The sequence below is a fragment of the Cornus florida genome, unplaced genomic scaffold, assembly GCF_030987335.1.
Source record: "Cornus florida cultivar Cherokee Brave unplaced genomic scaffold, ASM3098733v1 CherokeeBrave_3.0.0_Hap2_Chr07, whole genome shotgun sequence".
Classification (NCBI taxonomy): domain Eukaryota; kingdom Viridiplantae; phylum Streptophyta; class Magnoliopsida; order Cornales; family Cornaceae; genus Cornus; species Cornus florida.
In genome coordinates this window covers 80,224,332-80,247,160 of record NW_026775577.1, presented here as the reverse complement: position 1 = coordinate 80,247,160, position 22,829 = coordinate 80,224,332, and the positions used below count along the sequence as shown (strand labels likewise).

The 22,829-nt window shown below is 37.2% G+C and overlaps 2 protein-coding genes across 9 annotated transcripts in view; one reads left to right on the top strand and one right to left on the bottom strand.

Annotated features, from left to right (window-relative positions):
• The window catches only part of LOC132267335 (ferrochelatase-2, chloroplastic), a 55,462-nt gene extending 45,243 nt beyond the window's left edge, over positions 1–10,219 (top strand). For 2 of the 6 annotated variants that reach the window (XM_059768487.1, XM_059768489.1), the window contains 4 exons: positions 213–365; positions 3,075–3,175; positions 3,404–3,605; positions 9,351–10,219. In XM_059768487.1, coding sequence (XP_059624470.1) covers positions 213–365; positions 3,075–3,175; positions 3,404–3,605; positions 9,351–9,575 — 681 coding nt within the window. In that variant the 3' untranslated portion in view covers positions 9,576–10,219. Of the gene's footprint in view, positions 1–212; positions 366–3,074; positions 3,176–3,403; positions 3,606–6,642; positions 7,014–7,055; positions 9,330–9,350 lie in introns of those variants that run through there. The other 4 variants (XM_059768484.1, XM_059768486.1, XM_059768485.1 and 1 more) reach the window with 4 other exon arrangements.
• Positions 10,220–13,835: 3,616 nt separating this feature from the next.
• The window catches only part of LOC132267334 (protein trichome birefringence-like 14), a 31,427-nt gene continuing 22,433 nt past the window's right edge, over positions 13,836–22,829 (bottom strand). For all 3 annotated transcript variants that reach the window (XM_059768482.1, XM_059768481.1, XM_059768483.1), the window contains 2 exons: positions 15,200–15,395; positions 13,836–14,932 (listed from right to left, as the gene is read on the bottom strand). In XM_059768482.1, coding sequence (XP_059624465.1) covers positions 14,104–14,932; positions 15,200–15,395 — 1,025 coding nt within the window. In that variant the 3' untranslated portion in view covers positions 13,836–14,103. The remainder of the gene's footprint in view (positions 14,933–15,199; positions 15,396–22,829) is intronic.

The following is a 22,829-nucleotide window of genomic DNA, read 5'->3' as shown; positions in this document are numbered from 1 at the left end:
TTGTATTATTGAGGATAAGTCACACGTTGTTGAGTGTTGTGCTCAGCACGTACCTTTGAGGAAACTTGCTTTACTTTTAAATTTTACATTGCTCCTCTCAAGCTTCTATTAGATGCACATCTCAGAAGTTTCTAGCTTTAACCATTACCTAGCCTCATCATTCCATTACATTGTTATTTATAGACAATCTTATTTTAGAATGCGCGTTACAGGTGATGATATTTTTTAGTGCGCATGGGGTGCCACTTGCATATGTGGAAGAGGCTGGTGATCCATACAAGGCTGAGATGGAAGAATGTGTGGATTTGATTATGGAAGAATTAGAAAAGAGAAGGATAACTAATGCATACACTCTTGCTTATCAGGTAATTATGATGAACCTTGTTTCAGCCGAATAAAATGCCATCATCATCATCATTAGACTGTGGTGGTGGAACAATATTAAAAAGTTTTGAAATGATTGAAAAGGCTTCGAATACAAATTGCAGGAAATCATCTGGATTGACAACATATAAATTTGCTAAATAAAGTAATTTAATTGTTCTAAGGGCTAAGTTTGGAGATAGTAGTTCTTTTGATCATTGTTACCAAAGAATCTGCTTTTTTTACTTAGTATTGTCCAAACCAATGGCAATTTAGATGTCATTTTCCGATAGGATTTGCCAGTGGTAATTACTGGACCTAATAGTAGTTATATCTTCTTCTTTAAGTTATTGAAATTGAGCTAACTTAAGGAAAAAATAATCATAATTTATGTTGATCTACACATCAGCCAGGCCTTAAAACTTCTTTTTCCACAAGAAATTATGCTGCTGGAGAACACACACACACATATATATATATTTTGATAAGTAAAGAGGTAATAGAAATCGTTCAAACAGGGGAACGCATCCCAACTTCCCACTCTCCTTGCCGGTGCCCCAAGCGGCAACCCTATATAAGAAATAGGAAAAGAGCCAATGCTACGCCCCAGAATGTCAGCTAGAGTGGATATCTTGGGAACCTCCTTAACAGGAACCAACACACTCTTTCCCACGTTCACCTTCAAGCCAGATACGACTTGAAACCAGGTCAAAAGACAACTCAAATACCTCATCTCAGACTCTTCCACATCACAAAAAACCTAAGTGTCATTGGCAAACATCAAATGGGATATCTCCAACTGTATGGAAACGTCTCTACCCATCCGGAAACCTCGCAAAAAGCCCAAATTCACAACCCTTCTCATCAATCTGCTGAGAGCCTCCATCACAATGAGGAACAAAAAGGGAGAAAGCGGATCCCCCTTTCTCAATCCTCTCAAATGAAGAATCATGTCGGAGAGCCGTTCACAATGACCAAGAAGCGAAAACTGGAAATACAAAATTCGATCCATCTCCTCCATCTCTTACCAAATCCCATCCTCTCCAACAAATAAAGAAGAAAGCTCCAGCTGACATGATCGTAAGTCTTCTCAATGTCCAGTTTGCACAAAACACCAGGAAACCTGCTGCACAATCTAGAATCCGCACACTCACCAGCAATCAGGACAGAATCCAAAATTTAGAGTGAAAAGCATGAAAAGTACCCATCACCTCTCCCCTAACCATCTCCCAGCTTTGAAAAAGGAACCTCATAGTAAAACCATCGCTACCTAGGGCTTTGTCCCCATTATAGCTCTTTACCGCATTCAACATCTCCTCTTTAGAAAAAGGCCTTTCCAATCCTTCACATTCCACACGAGAAATCGAATCAAACTGCAGACCCCCAAGCAAAGATCTCCAACTATGAGTCTCTGTGAACAACTTCTGATAGTAAGAGGAAACCCCCCTACAGACCTCTTCTTCCTTACACAACATCTCCCCTTCCACACGAATCCTCCCAATATGGTTACCTCTACAATGAGCATTTGCGAGCCTATGGAAGAACTTCGTGTTTCTATCCCCCTCCTTAAGCCACAAGGCTCTAGATTTATTCTCCAAGAAATCTTGTCTAAGGTGGCAATCTCCGCCTTACACTCCATCGTCCTAAAGCCTCCTCAAGGTTACCCATTCCCCTCTTTCCGATCAATCTCTGCAATCTCAGAGAAGGCATGATTCTTCCTCCATTCCAAGTTCCCAAAATCCCCCTTATTCCACCTCTTGATGTCTTCCTTTAGAAGCCGCCTGCCAAAGTAAAACTTGGGGTACCACTCACATCATAACCTTCCCACCAAGAACAGACTCTCTCAGAAAATCCCTCAGCTCGAAGCCACATATTCTCAAAACGGAAGGGAGAGCTTCTCTTACGCATTCCACCACAATCCAAAATCAAGGGAACATGATCGGAGGTTGGTCTAGCCAAGCCGCCAGAACAACGTCCAGGACACCTCCCAATCTCCAGATACAAGGAATCTATCAAGGCAAGAGAGTGTAGGAGACAAGCGACCACTGGACCAAGTGAAGGATGCACCCTTCAAAGGTAAATCAATCAACTGAAAGTCGTCTATGAACCCTGAGAACTGCTCCATAGCCGAAGTCCACCTCCCCCAGTCAACCTCTCCATTGGGGACCGAATGACGTTGAAGTCCCATCCAACACACCATGGAAGCGACCATCTCCTTTGGACAGAACCAAGTTTTGCCCACAACAGGTGATGCAAGTCATCATCATTCGGACCATAAATGCCCGAAAAAACCCATTGAAAACCATCCTCCTTCATAGAGAAGGAACAAGACACACAGAAACATCCGATCCGCACACCAAGTTAATTAACATTGTTGTGGTCCAACATATGTGATTTGAACAGAAAAAGGCTTTTATTTTACATTTCTTATGCAACACAAAATATTATGTCAAGTTAATTTTCAATTTCCTTGTGGAAGGCTTTGAAAATTGTGTACCATTTCTAATCTTTCATCCATTAAGAAGGCCAAGCCATTCTAGAAAGAACATCCGCAGCCATTATTTTTATATTTTTATCCTTACGAAAAATGAAATTGTCTGTAATATGCCTGTTCTCCGTATATATATATATATATATGTATACACACACACGCACACACACATACTGGTGGTGTAATTATGACAATGGTTTTGTTCTTAATGTTTATACAGAGTAGAGTTGGACCTGTGGAATGGTTAAAACCCTATACTGATGAGACAATCATTGAGCTTGGGCAAAAAGGGGTAAAAAGTCTTCTTGCCGTTCCAATTAGGTATTTGGCACTGTCAACTATGTAGCTTTAAATGATATTTTATCAGATTGTTTACTATTAGACCTCTATATTCCAACATTATAATTGTAATTAATTACTTAATTATATATATATATATATATATATATATATAACTATTTCTTAGTTATCAATTATTTTTGTGTTTTTTATATTTCTTGGTTATCAATTCTTTATGTGTTTTTTATATTTTGCATCACTGATTCACAGCTTTGTCAGTGAGCATATTGAAACTTTAGAAGAAATTGATGTTGAGTACAAAGAGTTGGCTCTAAAATCTGGTATAGAGAAATGGGGTCGTGTTCCTGCTCTGGGATGTGAGCCCACTTTCATTTCAGATTTGGCTGATGCTGTGATTGAAAGTCTCCCATATGTAGGAGCAATGGCAGTCTCGAATCTTGAAGCTCGACAGGTAATGCCTAACAACAATTGACTGCTACAAGCTGCATTGTTCTTAATTCTCATTTTTTTTAGCTTGTATTATTAGCTTATGTTTTGTACTTCTGTTTATGATTTCAATTTCCTTCATTTTTGGTAAAAAAATGGATGAAGGACAGTGCACCAAGAAGAATAATGAAAAAACAAAAAAGAAAGAAAGAGAAAAAAAAAAAACGATAAAAAAGGAATGGAACGACCTATGTAGGGCTGCAATTGAGCCGAGCAGAGTTATGGTGGGTTCGGGCTCGGCTCGTCACAGACAGAGCACTGGTCAAGCTCGATCAAGCCGTCACCACCTGTGATTGAGCTCGGCTCATCAGCTTGATTATTCATTAAAAAAAAAAAACACAATCTGCATATATAAATCTATATGCATATCAACTGATCTTGACTTCCTCATCAATGCTCTCTCAATATTTGATTTCCAAAGTTTCACAAACTAAAATACCCCTTTCGATTTTGAGCATTAACGCCAATATGAAGAGAACGGAGAAGTGATACCAGATAAGAGGAGGATAAGAGAGAGAGAAGAACACCAATTTGCTTCAAGAGGCAATTTGCAGCAGTTCCGCTGTTGCCAACGTCGGTCGCTTGGGGGGGTGGGGGTGATTCGCGGCTACGGTTTAGAGAAGAGACAACAGAAAGTGAATATAGAACGTGATGTTTAGGGTTTGAAGTAGATAACCCAAAGTGGGCTTGCAAATTAAGCTATGGGCTATGTTAGTTTTATATTTAGAAGAGAAAATATTAACAAATTGGATTGGGTTGGTTTGTTGGGCTAATTTTATTTTAAAAAGAGAACACAATATAACAAATTGAATTGGGTTGGCTTGGATTATTGCATTTGAGCTTGAAATAGATCTAAATCATTAAAATACCTATTAGGACACATAAATATATGAAAATGTATATATATATGTATATGTGTATATATGTGAGTGTTCACGAGCCTGAAGCAAGCTTGTTCACGAACATAAACGAGTCGAGCAGGATACCGTTTAAGCTTGGCTCATTTAATAAACGAGCCCGATAATTTTGTTTGAGCTCGGTTCATTTAGTAAATAAACGGACACGAATTGAGCTCAAATTGAGCCGAGCCCAAGTAGTTCGGGAAAGAGAAAAAATAAATAAATAAATAAAAGAAGAAGATAACAAAAAAATGGAACGACCTACATGATCTAATGAAACATATGTAGACCCAGCCAACAAAAGTACAAAAGCCATCCAAGTGTGGAAATTGTTTCTGGAATTAGTAACATGCATTGTGCAGGTCCCCTATTAGCTAGAAGTCGGTTCCATCATTGGCTCAACCATGAATAAACCAAAGTATAGGCAGCACTAGAGCAAGAAGGTCGATAATTTTTCTCAAATGGGCTTAATTCACCGACCAGAAGTAATTTATCTTGCGCAGTGGATTATGGTTGACTACTTGCCTCTAATTGTTTGGGGGGTGGGGGGTACCTTTCAAACCCTTCGGACAAAACTTGAAGTTCTTTCTTCAGAGAATCTTGTACGACTAATGAAATTGAAAAGGTCTCAAAACCTCATATTTTGTGAATATGACGTAGCGGAAGCTATGGAACATTCACAAGGGAACATAGGGTAACTTTGAATCCACAAATTGAAGAAAATTCACATAGAATTCTGAAATATTATTAATCAAAGGTTAAATTTTGTTGTTGCATACATGCATATTTATAATTTTTTGTTAAGAAAAACCTAATAATGTAAGGAAACCTATTAGCAAAAGGAAACTAAAAAAATAAGGAAACTAATTCTAAAAATAAATTCTCTCTAAAAATTATGAAAAAATAAAATAAGAAATCTAAACATTTAAAACTACTAAAAATAAAATCTCAAAGCATTCCAACTTTGATTAGGCGTCGAATAAAAATCCCGAAATAATCAATAAGCCTCCTATAAGACAGAAAAACCTGATTTCGGACTCCTAAACGAAGGTTTTCAGCCAAAAATCGTAATGGCCCACTAGCTTTAGCTGGTTTTTCCCAATGGGTCGTTTCCACCCAAAAAATAGCACTCCTGTTTGGTTGAAAACGGACTCGTCAAACTGACTAACTTCTGTCTTACATCAGTCCCCTTCAGTGCCTTCACTTAAAAAAAAAAAAAAAGCTCGTCCTCGAGTTTGGTTGCGAATAACGTGAAGTCTTACCTGCCACAAAATCATGTCATTCATTGCCATGAGAAACTTCAAAGCACGACACTAAAATATCTTCATTCCCATTCTCTAGAATAAAAATTGTTCACTTACAATTTGCTCACATGATGATTCTTCACCAACCTGATGCCTAAATTCTTCTATACCATCTTGGACATGCAATTTAGAAATTTCGTTGATCCCATCATCAACTAATTCATGTTTCTTACTTTCAGCGTTGAACTTATTGTCACCATCGTCTTCTTTTGTCATTTTGAATTCTTTTTCTTTATCTGCCAACTTGTACAAAGGAATTGATGTTTTCACATCCTTGACTTCTTCAACTTTAATTGCAATAGGTGAAGCAACACAATTTTGCTCATCATCAATCTCAATAAAATCACTCATTGCTTCAACCAAATTATTATTATCGTTGAGGCTACTATCGATTTTGTAAATTTCCTCAATAGACTTTTTGACAGATGGACCATCTTTCCAACAATTCTGATATTCTTGATACATCATCTTCTTATAATTTGGTGGTAGGAATTTAGCCATCAACATCCGTTTCTGTTAGCATATATGATAGCTAGCCACAATTTATAGAATGACTTACCATATTAGTATAGATTTGATTATGCATATGTTAGCATATATGATAGCCATGATTTATAGAATGACTTACCATAATAGTAGAGATTTGATTTAGATTTGATTTAGTTTTTTTTCTTGTAATATGAGCATGTGCTCTTATTTTACCTATAAATACTAGAGTTATGAATGAGTGATTGATATTATTCAAGCCTTTACACAATCCTCTCATTTTTCTTCTTGTTATATTTCTACTTGGTATCAGAGCCAGGGTGGTCCGACTGCAATGAGGGCATTGCAAGTTCGGCACCACCCATTCGGGAATGGTCTAAGGTGAGATCGCCCATCAGGGAGGTGTCGGGTAGGCAGGGTGATCCGACTTCAATGAGGGCGTTGCGAGTTTGGCACCACCCATTCAGAAATAGTCTGAGGAGACATTATTGATTCTTTCATCTACATTGTTTAAATATATGTATGAAGGGGAATGGTCTGAAGAGACATTGTTGATTCTTCCATTTACAAATTTTAAACATGTGAAGGGAAATGGTCTGAGGAGATACTATTGGTTGTTTATGGTCTGGGGAGACATAATTGGTTGTTTATGGTCTAAGGAGACATTATTAATTGTTTATAGTCTGAGGAAACATTTTGGTTTGTTGATCGACATTTTTAATCTAGTCAGATTTGCACTCAGCGTTGCACTCTGCAACTTGTAGATTCCGAAGAAGGGTGTTAGCAAGACCGTGTTTGAAGATGCGTTGTCCAAGTTGGGCGTTTCAGATATCCACGCACCAACTTGAGGGGGAGTATTAGCATATATGTTAACCACGATTTATGGAATGACTTACCATATTAACATATATTTGATTATGCATATGTTAGCATGTATGATAGCCATGATTTATGGAATGACTTACCATAGTAGCAGAGATTTGATTTAATTTCTTTTCTTATAATATGAGCATGTGCTCTTATTTTATCTATAAATACTAGAGCTGTGAATGAGTGATTGATATCATTCAAGCTTTTACATATTATAAATCTCATTCAAACCTTTTACATATTTATCTTCTCTTTCTTCTACATTATATTTCTACTGTTTCATCTTGTACCATAACCGCACAGGCAGTTTTCTTTGCCTCCTCCGGTTAATCCGTGTTCGTTCCCACCAAATTGAAGCCTAGCCTTTAAGCTTGAAGGCAACAAGTGGAACTTGCTTGTTTTCAGGTACATCAAAATACTTGAAAGATTCTTCAACTTCTTCAAGTTAGTCCAAGACATATTCAATAATAATACTTCCATTGAAAGTAAGTAGATCAAGTTTTGCTTGAAACTCACAATTGTCCGCTGAATGCGAATTTCTCATCTCCGGAATAATCCGCATAGGCTGGAGGCCTACATGGATAAACAGGAACATAACCCACATTTAGTTGTGGGAGACATTATCAACGCTAACTCGGACTGAACCATGAACCTGGTTGCCACAAATCCCAAAACATGTTGCTACGAACCGTTCTTTAGTATGCATAGTTGCCCAAGGGGCCTTCACTCTACGATCATCGTCGATAAGGTGGCTGAAACCAAAATGATCAATCACTAGCAAACCAGGGTAAATCAAGTCTCTGATACCAATTGACGTAGCAGAAGCTATGAAATGTTCACAAGGGAACAAGGGGTAACTTTTAATCCACGAAGTTGAAGAAAATTCGCAAAGATTTCTGAAATATTATCAATCAAAGGTTAAACTCTGTTGTAGCGTACATGCATATTTATAATAATAAAAAAAAAAACCTAATACTGAAAGGCTACCTATCAGCTAAAGGAAAATAAAAACATAAGGAAACTAATACTAAATATAAGCCTAAAAATAAATTATTTCTAAAAATTCTGAAAAAAAAATAATAAGAAACCTAAAAATAAAAAAATGATAAATATAAAATCTCAAAGCATTTGTTTAGGCCTCGAATAAAAATCCCGAAATAATTAGCAGGACCCCTATAAGACAAGAAAAACCCACTTCGGAGTCCTAAACGAAGGTTTTCAGCCAAAAACCGACATTGCCCACTAGCTTAAACTATAGAGTTTTTTGCAATGGGTCGTTTCCACCCAAAAAATCACTCCTGTTTGGTTGAAAATGGACTCATCGAACTGACTGGAATTCTCTTATGCATCAGATCACTCACGAATAAATTTCATAAGATATTTTAATTCATTTGGAGGGTCAGATGTTCATAGCCTTAGCTTCGCATGGAGAGGCTGTTTTACTTCAAGGTTTAAAAAAGTTCCATCTTGTATAATGGAATGCTTGTATGTCCCACATTCTCGATCTCCCAACACACACGTGCCACATGCATATGCGAAGAACAATAGGACCTTAAAATATTTCTTAGGAACTCCCATATGTATGTACAATAAGTATGTCCCGAGTTTACTAAATTCAAAAATATTGTCTCTGTCCTAGAATGCCCATGTTCTGCACCACTATATTACTGTCTGATTGAGGTTAAACTAGTGGATTTTTCTCAATGGGTCGTTTCCACCCAAACAAAAAAAAAAAAAAAACCTCCTGTTTTGTTGAAAACGGACTTGTCTAACTGACTGGAATTCTCTCATGCATCAGATCACTCATGAATGAATTTCATAAAATATTCTTATTCATTCGGAGGGTCAGATGAACATAGCCTTGGCTTCGCATGGATTGGCTGTTCCATTTCAAGGTTTAAAAAAGTTCCATCTTGTATAATGGAATGCTTGTATGGGACACCACATTCTCAATCTCCCAAGGCACACACGCCACATGCATATGTGAAGAACAATAGGACCTTAAAATATTTCTTAGGAACTCCCATATGTATGTACATTAAGTATGTCCGGAGTTTACTAATTTCAAATATATTATTTATGTCCTAGAATGCCTGTGTTCTGCACCACTATTTTACTGTCTGATTGAGGTTATTGGTATGACTTGTACAGTCCCTAGTTCCACTTGGCAGTGTAGAAGAGCTATTGGCAGCATATGATTCACAGCGTCGGGAACTTCCACCACCTGTGACTGTGTGGGAATGGGGTTGGACAAAAAGTGCTGAAACTTGGAATGGGAGGGCCGCTATGTTGGCGGTGCTTGTTCTATTGGTCCTAGAAGTGACCACTGGGGAGGGGTTTCTGCATCAATGGGGCATATTACCTTTGTTTCACTGAACAAAAAATGCGCATCTCTCTCTCTCTCTCTCTCTCTCAGATATATATATATATATATATATATATATATATATATATATAGTTTGAAAAGAAAGGAAATTGAAAATTTTGAACCTTAGGTTCCATATTGTTTGGATTCTGAGAAAATAGAAGCCTCCACATTGTGTGTAGTATGTTTGACCTTGTGTTTTCCTAGTATCTGCTGCCTCAATTCTTGTGGAGGATAAGGGGTTCAAGTTCTCATAATCCTGTAGTAGCTGCAGCAGGTTCGAGTACCATGCCCAAGAGTACCTTTTGTGTAACACAAAATCCTCTAGTTTGAAAGTGAGCATTTGTTGGCTGATGCAGATATCGACAAATGAAATTAACAGCAAAAGAGAAATACAGCTTGTGTAATAGGTCTTGTAGAACTTTTAAAATTTCCATTTTCAGTTATTCCATTATTTTGTTTATACAGCTTGTGTCAAACAAGTCAAATTAGTTTGTTTCTATTCGCTTAATTAATTATTATGCAATTGCTTAGGGATGTAAATTAACAGAGTTGTTCATGAACAGCCCTTGGCAATGGCTTGGTTCGAGTTCGTGTATGTTAGCCTAGAAATGATATCCTAAAATCAAGAAATTTGACTTACTATATTAGCTGAGATATGGTAGTCTAGTATCATGGAATTTGACTTTATTTACGCGTCTAGACAATTTTATTCAAATTCCTTTATTGCAATGTTAGCAGGTGTTCTTTAGAACATATATATATATATCAGAGCTATGAATGAGTGAATCTCATTCAAGCCTTTACATATTTTTCTTGTATAAGAGCTATGAATGAGTGCATCTGAATGAACAAGATAAAAAATGATGAGCAATTTTATTACTGTTAATAAGATAATTGGAACGAACATGTTTAACTACTTGACACATTTCACATGTTAAATCTAAGGCATCCCGAACCAACACGTGGGTCAAAAATCTTAAAATGGGGAAAAATAATAATAATAATAATAAAATAAAATAAAATTTTGGAATGCATTTCTAAAAGTTCATAACTTGAAGAAAGGCCAAAAAAAAAAGACTCGTGCAAGAATCCTAACCCAATTAAGGCACATTGTCCTAATTTTTACTAATTGCACAAAAGTTTTTCTAAGAAAATATTCTAAAAAGATAATCGCATTATTGTCTCAAATGAAAATATCTTCAAAAGATATTTGCCCAAAGGTTTCAAATAATGAAAATGTTCTCAAACCTTAACCGTGCAAATATCCCCAAATAATAAAAGATGAAACAAAAATAAGTGCAACACAAATCTCTAATGAAGTACTAGAATTATTCCCGAGCACTTGACTCGATTTAATTCGGTAAGACCCGAACTCAAAAAATAAACACAAAAAAGAAGATACAAAATAAAATAAAAAAGGGACCGGTCTCAATAGGTCAACTATGACTATATAAGTTTCAAATTCTTCATTACCAGTCAAACTGCCGCTTTGGCTGTGTATTATTTTGAAGTCCAATACCGGTCAAACTGCCATTATGACCAAAATCCTCTCCGGTGCAATAGTGTATCTGTTGCAATTAGTGAGTTTTGTTTGGGATACATATTACCAAAATATTGAGATGTTGGCCTTACATCTCAATATTTTCCTAACCTATGTCTTAACATACATCTCAAACATATATCCCAATTTTTTCTTGACACGTTGCAGCAGACATACTATTATGCCGAAGTGGATTTTGTTTCGTATGACCATATGCTAAGTTCAGCACAGGTTAAAACCCCATTTTGACCCAATTTCAAACCCATTCCCCAGTCAATTCTTTTTTCTTTTTCTTTTTTGAAATGTAAAACAATTGTATAAACATGGAAGAAACTGTACAAGGCCCAAGTGAAGCGTAAGCAAAAGATTACAACCAGGCCCAACAGGCCGAACAAGACTAACCCAACTTATGGCCAACCCGAGCCAAGGCCCTACCCAACATAGCTTCCGGTAATGACGCTATTAAACAATCCGGTGACCTAACAAAAGCAATCGTTGCACCGCTGCGTCACTGCCTCGTTGCACCGCCGTCAGGTGGTTGTGGCGGTGGACGTTGTGGAGGGCGAGATTCCCATTCAGCGAGAAGATCATTGGACACTACATTCACTGGTAGTGTAGAGAGTTTTTCGAAAACAGAGGTACGGATTATCCTCTTCGTTGTGCTTTCCCCAAATAAACTCGCAACTTGCTCATTTCACCAAGGATTGTTGGAATGATATATCAAACCCAAGGAATGACATTTAGCAATCACTCAAACAAGGGAGAAAAGTCCAGACCGCCTCAGACACAAGACTTTTATCCAAACCACTTGCAAAAATGAGTTTTGTTTACTTCTTCGTTTGACATGGCAATCCAACAACAAACAAAGAGTGCCCAGCTGTATTCACCCCATTTTGCCTCTCCATTTTGCTTTCAAACGAACCAACTCTTCGGATGAGTTGAAAGCAAGGAACTCATTTTACCTCACTGCCCCTTTTCTAATCATGTTAATCATCTTTTATACTTCTTATGGATAAGCTTGTTTGTTATAAATTCCTTGTGTCCCATAACAATTTCATTTTCAGCTGTAGTAAAAATACCCTAAGATTTATATACAAGCCTTTGTCTTGATCTCGAGCCCAACTAGGAATGACATGAAATGCTATTTGGTAGAAGGTATACATTAATGGTGCCGTGAGTGATTTCACAATTCCTATGTTTTCGTTGTTTATCATTAATTTGACTCTTTGAGTTCAAGGCTAATAAAACTAGCTCGTTTAAACAGCTCAATCTGAACACGACCCGTTTAATAATTTTGTCAAGAACTCTCAATACTAACCCGACCTGTTTATTAAACGAGTTACAAGTGTAACCTGTTTAATAAAATCAAATATTTTATTATTTAAATTATTAATAATACTTTATCAAACATTAAATACTAGAAAAATATAAATTTCAATCCAACCAAATTACTAAATAATTTATAATCTACAAAAGAATAAATTATAAGATATAAAATTAGATAGTTATTTTGGAACTTTAATAGAATTTTATTTATAACATATATAGTTAAACGGGTATAAGTGAGTTACACGGGTTGAACCCCTTAACCCAAATACGACACAATTTACTAAACGGATTGTTTTAGACCCAAACCCGTTTAACTTGTGCTATGTTGGTGGCTCGTGTCAAACTATGCCACCCTACACACAATGTACATTTTGCAAATAACCTTCTAAATTACAATTGCCCTGATGATTTGTTACAATTAAAAACATACCATCACTAAAGACAATTTTATCCATTCTTATTAAATTTGTCATTTCTTATTAAATTATTTTTATTATCTTTTCTCTTTATCAAATGATTAATTGTGTTGGTGAGTTGTATTACTAAAAAATTTAGTCATTTTGTAAAAGGAAAAATTTATTATATAAACTTTTTATTTATGATAAAATTTATTATACTTAATTTATACTTTTTTATCGTAAAAAATTACTTTTTTCTCATACAATATAATCATGAAAAATTAAGAAATTACTTAATTAATTAAATACTTTCTTTTTCATGCAATATATTCATGAAAAATTAAAAAATTACTTAAATTGTTTTAAAATTTTCTACTCATGATTTTTATTAAAACAACTAATTTCAATAATTAATGATAAATTTGTGCACATTTGATGAACTATTATCATCAAAATAGTATGAATTTTTTCATAATTGATTTTAATAAAAATAAAAAAATAGATTAATTGTATTAATAAGAAAATGCATTATAATCATTTAATGAAAAATAGCCATCCGATAGGCATATGGGGCATTTTGTAACAAAATGTAATTGTTGAGGGGTATTCAATACTAGATTATTGTGCAAGGGTTTAGAAAATAAAAATAAAAATAGTTCAAGGGTTATTTACATATTTGGCCATTCTTCAAGGTGTTTTTTTATTTTTATTTTTTACACTCTAACCAATCATTTATGAGGTACTTGTATTCAATTTTTTAAAGTGAAATCAAGCTTCTTCTTTTTTACACTCTACCCAATAATAAAAGTGTCCAATTCAAAAAGAAAATATTAAGTAAATCAGCTTCCTTCAGGTCAATATAACGATAAATAGTAAATATTCGATACAATGTTGTGTAGATGATATGATCACAAGATTTCTTTCTAGAATTACTATAGGATGAATGAGCATTTAAAAAAAAGAACTGCAGGTAAAGTAATTAGATAGGATGGCTCTTGGGAAGAACAAAAAGCCGCAAGGCTGCTTTCTTAATCTAACTGCAATTTGAACTTACAAAAGAAATCCATGAGATAACTATCAATTTGACATTCTATCTGGATAATTGAATACCTCCTAAGTTTTCACTGGAAACACAATACTTGGTTATTTAACTCTCTTCTATGTTATCACTGTACCTTTAAGAAACACAATACTTGGTTATTGGGACTGAATTGAATGCCGCTTCTACTGACTATGCCTTAATGCCATGTTCAGATGACATGATTAACCCTATATTTGTGCACAAAGGATTTCATTCCATATGTCGGGAATGCCAGGTAGACACCAATGTAAGCAATCCCGTACGCCCTCCGATGCTTTTATACTGTAGCGCGATATGTGACTTTCATCTCTCAGTTGAGAAAGTGCAGTTATATCCAGAATCTTCACCTTTGTGCCCTTAACAGCACCAGAAATAACAGGATCACTGGATTCATCTTGCCAAACAACACTCCCACCAGCCAATGGAGTGGTATTATCACAGCTCCCTCCAGTGTTCCAGTCCCCATTAAAGAAATGCCTTGGTGAGATGGTCCTAAAGAAAATTTTAAGCTGTGGATGTGAAGGAATTTGCGAATCAAGCCATCTGGCAATACTATAAACTGTGAAATTTTTTGCATTCCCCATTTGTGCAAGCTTCCTATCTTCAAGAGGCTTTCCGTCTACATACATCACCCACCTATTTGCTTTGAGTTTCCCTCTGTTCCAATGATGTCCTGTATTAAGAACCAGAACGTCAAAGTGATCCAGAAATTGGTTCAAAAATGCTGGAGGGCGGTCCAAATGCATGGCGAATTCAGTTGCTGGATCTGTGTCGTTAACGGGCTGTATGCCACAAAGGCTTGCTGACCAGTAATACAAGATTGTAGTGTTGGTGTCCGGAAAATAATAAGCCCAGCCATCAGGACGAATTGCTCCACGAGGATTGACAAGACCATATTTCCATGCAACATCTTGAACTTCCAATCTCTCTTCACCACCAGTGACCATGCACATGAGAGATTGGAATTGCTGCCTGCCCAGGGAATCTCCTACAAAAGCAATAGTTTTGTCCTGCATTCTGGAATTTAGTCACATTTAGGGTAGTAAAATTAATTGAAATCTGTCTTTTCTTTTCTTTTCTTTTTCTTTTTGATTTCTTTTTCGTTCCTAAAATATTTAAAATATATGATGGGTTACATTGAAAGGAACTTGGTTATATTTAGTCTTCCTCAACTGTTTCAAAAGCTTGTTAGGACGAGTAAAACGTGTTGAAATAAGCATAATTATAATGGAGAACAAATCTTCTAAAGGTTCAACATGAAATGGGATTTAACAGAATGCATACCTTCTTAAGAAATTTGACCCTTCAAATTCTGGCATCTCACAATTTTCTGGTTGCCAACGATATCCCTCATAAGAAAAATCTGTGCGTTGGGTCAGTCTACATGCCCACATGTCCGATAACCACTGCTTACAACCAAACCCAGAATACAGTGGGTGGCGGTTGTCTGCAACCCATCTACCCTTCGCATAATTACAAACTGTAAAGGTAAAAGGTTGGATACTTTTAGGCAACTTTAAACACTGAACATATTTTAATGAAAACAACTTCTGATAATTCTCATTAAGTAATTTCACCAAATTGAGAGCCTGAATATATATATATGACAAAACAAATGAATTAAAAAAACATATACTGGGAAAAACCTTACCATTATATTTGACTGACTTGGATTATAACTTTTATAAACTTCTCCAAAATTCCAGAACAAATTCCAATTTTAAGGTGATAAAAGTGTTGTCAGGGGCTTATTTGTTATTACTTATATAATGTTGGGGCTTATGTGTAATTTCTTAAACTTGTTATTATAAATAGAATGTGGTGGAAGGATGAAAGTATTCTTTCATTCTTTCTCTCTTTCCCCATCTCTCTCTTTTTCTCTCATCCGCTTTCTTCTCTTTTTCTTCTTTATCACTTACTCTTGATTTGATTGTATCTTAAAGTCAACATGGTATCAGTGCATGGTTTGTAAAGCTTTAGGTGTGTAGTTGAAACCCTAGGGAAAGTTTGTGTAAACCCTAGTGGGTGTGAAGGGTTTTGAACCTGATGGGATTTTTTGGACCTGTTTTTTATCTATTGCAATCTCGATTGGTGTTTTTTTGTATTCGCGAGGTTCTGCAACAGTGGCTTTTTCTTCGTCGTTCGCGATTCTGGTATGATCTACTTTGTTGAATTCTAGGGTTTATGTGGTGACTATGTGGTCGCTTTTTTATACATCTCAGAAGACGGTAATCTTTTTAGTTGAAGTTTGTGTGTCAGAGAGGTGGTTCTCTACGTATTTTGTTGCTGTTTTTGTTTCTGAGGATTGTATACCCAGAAACTGTTTGATAAAATGTTTGGCCCAGAGGTGACTTCAAAAGAAGCTAGGTCTTCTCCTAGTCTGACTCCAGTATTGGGAAGTGGTAGTGATCACCATCCAAGCCTTTGTATTGTGACTATTAGGCTGGATAAGACGAACTATATGGAGTGGGCTCAATCTGCTTGTATGCATATCACTGGTCGTGGGATGATCGACCATATAGAAGGGACTGTCACATATCCCTCCAAAAGCGATCCTGAATTCAAAGAGTGAACTGCAAATAATGCACTAGTTATGACGTGGTTGTTACAGTCAATGCAGCCATAGATTCTGTTTGTGAAAATAGCTAAAAAGCCATGGATGGCTGTGGTAGAGACGTATTCCTCGGTTGGTAATTTTGCAAAATTGTATAAACTCCAACAACAGATTTCAAGATTTAAGAAGGAAGACCAAACTCTTGCTACATATTACCACACTCTACGTGCTAAATGGGAAGAGTTAGATCACTACCAAGTCTATATACCTGTGTGTGCAGCTGATGTTAAAGCATTTCATGCTATAGTAGAAAGGAATCAAATCTATGAGTTCTTGGGTGGTCTGCATCCGAGATACAAGCATGCCAGGGTACAAATGTTAGGCAGGTATCCAGCCCCTACTTCTGTTAGAGATGTGTTTTCATATATCCAGGCTGAGAAGAGTAGAGTGAAGGTTGTGTCTGCACCTATATACACTAAGCCTATGCCAGAAGTACCATTGTCTGAGATGTCTGCTCTTGCCACACAACAATGGAACAAGCCCAATCCTCCAAAAGGAGGGAAACATGATGACAAAAGCAAGTTGAGGTTTGATCACTGTGGGCGTACGCACCGCACTAAGGAAACATACTAGAATCTACACAGCCGCCCTACTGCAGCTCCTGCTAATGCGAATGCTAGGCCAAGGCCTGGTCCATTTAGGGGGGTTATCTACGGCACATATTGCAGAGCGTGAGACTGCTTTTACTAGTCATGCCTCCTCAGGGCAACCGAGTTCTTTGTCCGAGGCTGAACTTGATGCTCTCCGACATCTACTAACACAACATTCCTCCGTTTCCACCTTTAACTTCGCTCAGACAAGTAACTCTCATTCGGCACATCAGGTTTCCACATTATCTGGTGGGCCACCCTGGATCATTGATTCAGGAGCCACGATCACATGATATGTTTTGATAAGGATAAGGTTAAAGTGGCTGATGGCACCTTCACCTCCATTGCGGGGAAGGGCACAGTTTCTGCCTCTCCTAATCTTACCTTATCTTCTATTCTTCATGTCCCAAAGTTTACTAATAACCTCCTTTCTATCAGTCACATTACAAAAGGCTTGAATTGTAGTGTAACCTTTTTTCCATCTCACTGTGTGTTTCAGGACTTGGACACGAGGAAAACGATTGGAAGTGGACGTGAGGACAATGGCTTGTATTTGCTGAACGCAAGGCCAACTTCTTATTATGTTACAAATCAATCTAGTGTTAGGAATAGTAATGTCAATAAAAATCTGTTGATGCGATGGCATAATAGACTAGGTCATTTACCTCTTCCTGATTTGAAGCACATGCTTCCCCAGTTTGCTTCTGTTGAATCTTTTGAGTTAAATTGTGAAACATGCATTCTTGCCAAACAATGTCGTGTTTCTTATCCTACTGTGTGGGGTCCTGAATCTACTACTTCGTTACTTTGTTGTGTTTGTTGATGACTTTAGTCGATATACTTGGCTTTATTTTATGAAAACCAAAGATGAAGTTCATTCCATTTTTAAAACCTTTCATAGGATGGTATGTACTCAGTTTGGTTGTCCCCTCAAAATCCTTCGATCTGATAATGGAGGAGAGTTTATGTATGGAGGTCTTACCTCCTTTTTTGCTGATAACGGGATTGTCCATCAAATCTCTTATGCCAATTGTTTACACTAGGAGGGCAAAACAAGTTATTGACTCACCTTAGGACCAAGAAGTCTCCCTCGATCCAGGTAATTCCTTAGTTGACATTGATACTCCTGATTCTTTTCCAAATAGCATTTCCTGTTGATCTTGATCTCCCTATTGCCTATCGTAAGGGTGTTTGTAGTTGCACAAAGCATCCCATATCTCAATTTGTATCCTATGATGCCTTATCTCCAACATATCATGCTCTCACTTCGTGTATCTCCTCTGTATATATTCCTTCTAGTGTTTCAGATGCTCTCAGTCAAACTCCATGGAAGAAAGCCATGCTTGAAGAAATGAAGGCCCTTGAGAAGAATGGTACTTGAAATATTGTTCCATTACCTAGGGGTAAGAAACCAGTAGGCTGCAAATGGGTTTACACAATAAAGTATGCAGATGGAACAATTGAGAGATATAAAGCTCGGTTAGTTGCAAAGGGCTTCACTCAGACCTATGGAATTGATTATCTGGAAACATTTGCTCCAGTTGCCAAGATGAACTCTATACGTGTTCTTCTTTCTTTGGTAGCTAATTTGAATTGGCCCTTACATCAGCTGGATGTAAAGAGTGCTTTCCTTCGCGGTGACTTGGAGGAAGAGGTGTATATGACTATGCCACCGGGGTTTAAGCCTGCTAATGGTTAGAATTTAGTGTGCAAGCTAAATAAAGCCTTATATGGGTTAAAGCAGTTGCCACGTGCTTGGTTTGAGAGGTTCAGCATTGCTGTGAAAAGAGTAGGGTACACATAGAGTCAAGCAGATCATACTCTCTTCATCAAGAAGCACCAGGGCAGCACCACTGCCCTAATTGTATATGTTGATGACATTGTTAAAACTGGAAATGATCTAGAAAAGATTTGTCGAATGAAGTCATTCTTGGGGACAGAGTTCGAGGTTAAAGACCTCAGATCATTGAGATACTTTCTTGGCATCGAGGTGTGCAGATTGAAGAAAGGGGTGTTCATTTCTCAACGAAAGTATGTGTTAGATTTGTTGGCTGAAACAGGCAGGTTTGGAGCTAGACCTATTGATATTCCCATTGAGCATAACCATAAGCCTAATGTTTCGCATCAACAGCTGCAAACTGAGACCGGCTGATGCACCAACTTGATGTAAAAAAATGCATTTCTCCATGGAGACCTTGAGGAAGAAGTGTATATGGAGCTGCCGCCAAGATTCAAAGGTAATTTTGAAGAAAAGAAAGTATGTAGATTAAAGAAATCTCTTTATGGGCTGAAGCAATCACGTGCTTGGTTTGAAAAACTCACCAAGGTTGTCCGAAGTAAGGAATATATGCAAAGCCAAGGAGATCACAAGATGTTTTACAAACACAAAGGAGGGAAGGTAACTGTAGTAATTGTGTATGTTGATGGCATCATTGTGACCGATAATGATGACAACGAGGTGGATGACCTGAAAAAGTCTCTTGCAAAAGAATTTGAGACTAAGGAGTTGGGAAATCTGAGGTATTTCTTGGGAATAGAATTTTCAAGGTCAGAAAAGGGAATATCTCTGTCACAAAGTATATCCTCGATTTGCTTAAGGAAACTGGCCTATTGGGATGCAAACCAGAAGATACTCATATTGACTTTAACCACAAACTTGATGGTATAACCACAAGCCCAGTGGTGGAAAAGGAGAGGTACCAACGATTAGTTGGAAAGCTCATTTACTTATCCCATACTAAGCCTGATAATGCCTATGCCGTGGGAATTGTCAGCAGGTTCATGCACCTCCTAATCAAGACCATCGGAACGCTGCATTCAAGATCCTAAGATATCTCAAGGGCACTCCAGGAAAAGGAATTTTATTCTCCAAAAATGGGAATATGGAGATTAAAGCCTACACCGATGCAGACTGGGGAGGTTCACTTAGTGATAGACGCTCTACTTCAGGGTATTGTACCTTTGTAGGAGGTAATTTGGTGACATGAAGTAGTAAGAAGCAAACAGTTGTGGCTAAATCAAGCGCTGAAGCTGATTTCCGTGCAATGGCTTTAGAAATTTGTGAGTTACTTTGGCTGAAGTTTATTTTAAAAGAACTGAAGTTGGAAAGCAGTAATCCTGTGAAACTATACTGTGACAACAAAGCAGCCATTAGTATAGCACACAAATCGACAGACACTTTATCAAGGAGAAACTTGAAGGAGGCCTAGTCTGTACTCCCTACATCCGATCTAAAGAACAGCTAGCTGATACCTTGACCGGCTAAAGGACAGTTTCAGGAGTTAATTGGCAGGCTGGGCATGACTGATATCTACACGCCAGCTTGAGGGGGAGTGGAAAAACTGATCACCAGAAAATCTGGGATCCTAGGTGCGGTTGACCCCAAGATTCAGATCCAATTTATTCAGAATTATTCCCTGAATAAATTGGAATGATTCCTTCCCATTTTAGTCTCTAATTCCAGCTATTTGTACAACTACAAATCTTTGACTTTGTACATTTATTTCTTTCCTTATTTATAGCCTAGAGTGTAGTTGTCCTTTCTTGTATATATAGGCCTTGTACAATCTGTAAACAATGAAGGAAATATAGAATTCCCTATTCAAAAACTTTCCTCAATTGGCAAGCTGGGCATGACTACACGCCAGTTTGAGTGGGAGTGTGGAAAAACAAATCACCAGAAAATTTGGGATTCTAGGCGCGATTGACCTAGGATTCGGATCCAATTTATTCAATTCCCTGAATAAATTGGAATGATTCTTTCCCATTTTAGTCTCTGATTCTAGTTGTACAGCTGCAAATATTTGACTTTGTACATTTATTTCTTTCCTTATTTATAGATCCAATTTATTCGGAATTATTCCCTAAATAAATTGGAATGATTCCTTCCCATTTTAGTCTCTGATTCCAATTGTTTGTGCAGCTATAAATCTTTGACCTTGTACATTTATTTCTTTCCTTATTTATAGTTTAGAGTGTAGCTGTCCTTTCTTGTATATATAGGCCTTATACAATCTGTAAACAATGAAGGAAATTAATATAATTCCCTATTCAAAAACTTTCTTCAGTTGTGGAGGGGCCAAAGGGTGGGGGTTCATGCTCGTGGCTATTGGAAGGCGACCCCCTTTATGTTTGTTGGAGTCCGGAATAAAAGATCTTTTGATGGAGAGGAATCCTCCATTGGGGTGTTGAAGTTTTCTATTATTTGTTCTCTTTTTAGTTGGGTCATGGGGAGAAATTGTATATCTTTAGATGAAATCGTGGACTTTTTAGGTTCTTTGGGTCCTTAGGACCCCCTTTTTGGTTTCGGTATTCGTATAGCTCTTGGGACGCGTTCCCCTTGAACGCTTTATAATACAATTTTACTTATCAAAAATATATATATATTGTTCACATTCATCATCGCAATTACAAAATGGGACCTAAGACAATCCGATGCGTCTTTCTTGGATATTCCGCCACTTAGAAAGGGTATCAGTGTTATAACCCTACCATTCTTCGTTGGTTTGCTCCATGGATGATAAATTTTTTAAGTTTGTTCTTTTTTTTCCCACTACTCGGGATTCTCTATAGTGGGAGACTACTATACAGGCAAAGAATCCGTCGTCCTTTCAAAAGGAATGCCTTCCTTTGCCTGTTCCCATTCAGGGGGAGGTTCCTATTCAAGTGGAGCTTATTATTGAGGAGTCAATGTCTAGTCCTCCTAACACTAGTGATTTGCAGCAGGGAAAGCAATCAATTATAGGAGGACAAAACAAGTCATTGACTCACCCCAGGACCAAGAAGTCTCCCTCGATCCAAGTAATTCCGCAATTGACATTGATACTCCTGATTATTTTCCCAATAGCATTCATGTTGATCTTGATGTCCCTATTGCTTATCGTAAGGGTGTTCGTAGTTATACAAAATATCCCACATCTCAGTTTGTATCCTATAATGCAGTATCTCCAACATATTGTGCTTTCACTTTGTGTATCTCCTCTGTATCTGTTCCTTCTACTATTTCAGTGTTTCAGATGCTCTCAGTCAAACTCTATGGAACGAAACTATGCTTGAAGAGATGAAGGCCTTGGCCTTTGAGAAGAATGTTACTTGGGATATTATTCCATTACATAGGGGTAAGAAACCAGTAGGCTGCAAATGGGTATACATAATAAAGTATTATGTAGATGGAACAATTGAGAGATAGAAAGCCTGATTAGTTGTAAAGGGCTTCACTCAGACCTATAGGATTTATTATCTAGAAACATTTGCTCCAGTTGCCAAGATGAACTCTATACGTGCCCTTTCTTTGGCAGCTAATTTGAATTGGCATTTACATCAGCTGGATGTAAATAATGCTTTCCTTTATGGTGACTTGGAGGAAGAGGGGTATATAACTATGCCACAGGGTAAGCTTGCCAATGGTCAGAATTTAGTGTACAAGCTAAATAAAGCCTTGTATAGGCTAAAGCAGTCGCCACGTGCTTGGTTTGAGAGATTCAACACTGCTGTGAAAAGAATAGGGTAAACACAGAGTCAGGCAAATCATACTCTCTTCATCAAGAAGCATTAAGGCTACACCACTACCCTTATTGTATATGTTGATGGTCTTGTTATCACTGGAAATGATCTAGAAGAGATTCATCGAATGAAGTCTTTCTTGGGGACAAAGTCTGAGGTTAAAGACCTCGGATCATTGAGATACTTCTTGGCATCGAGGTGTGCAAAT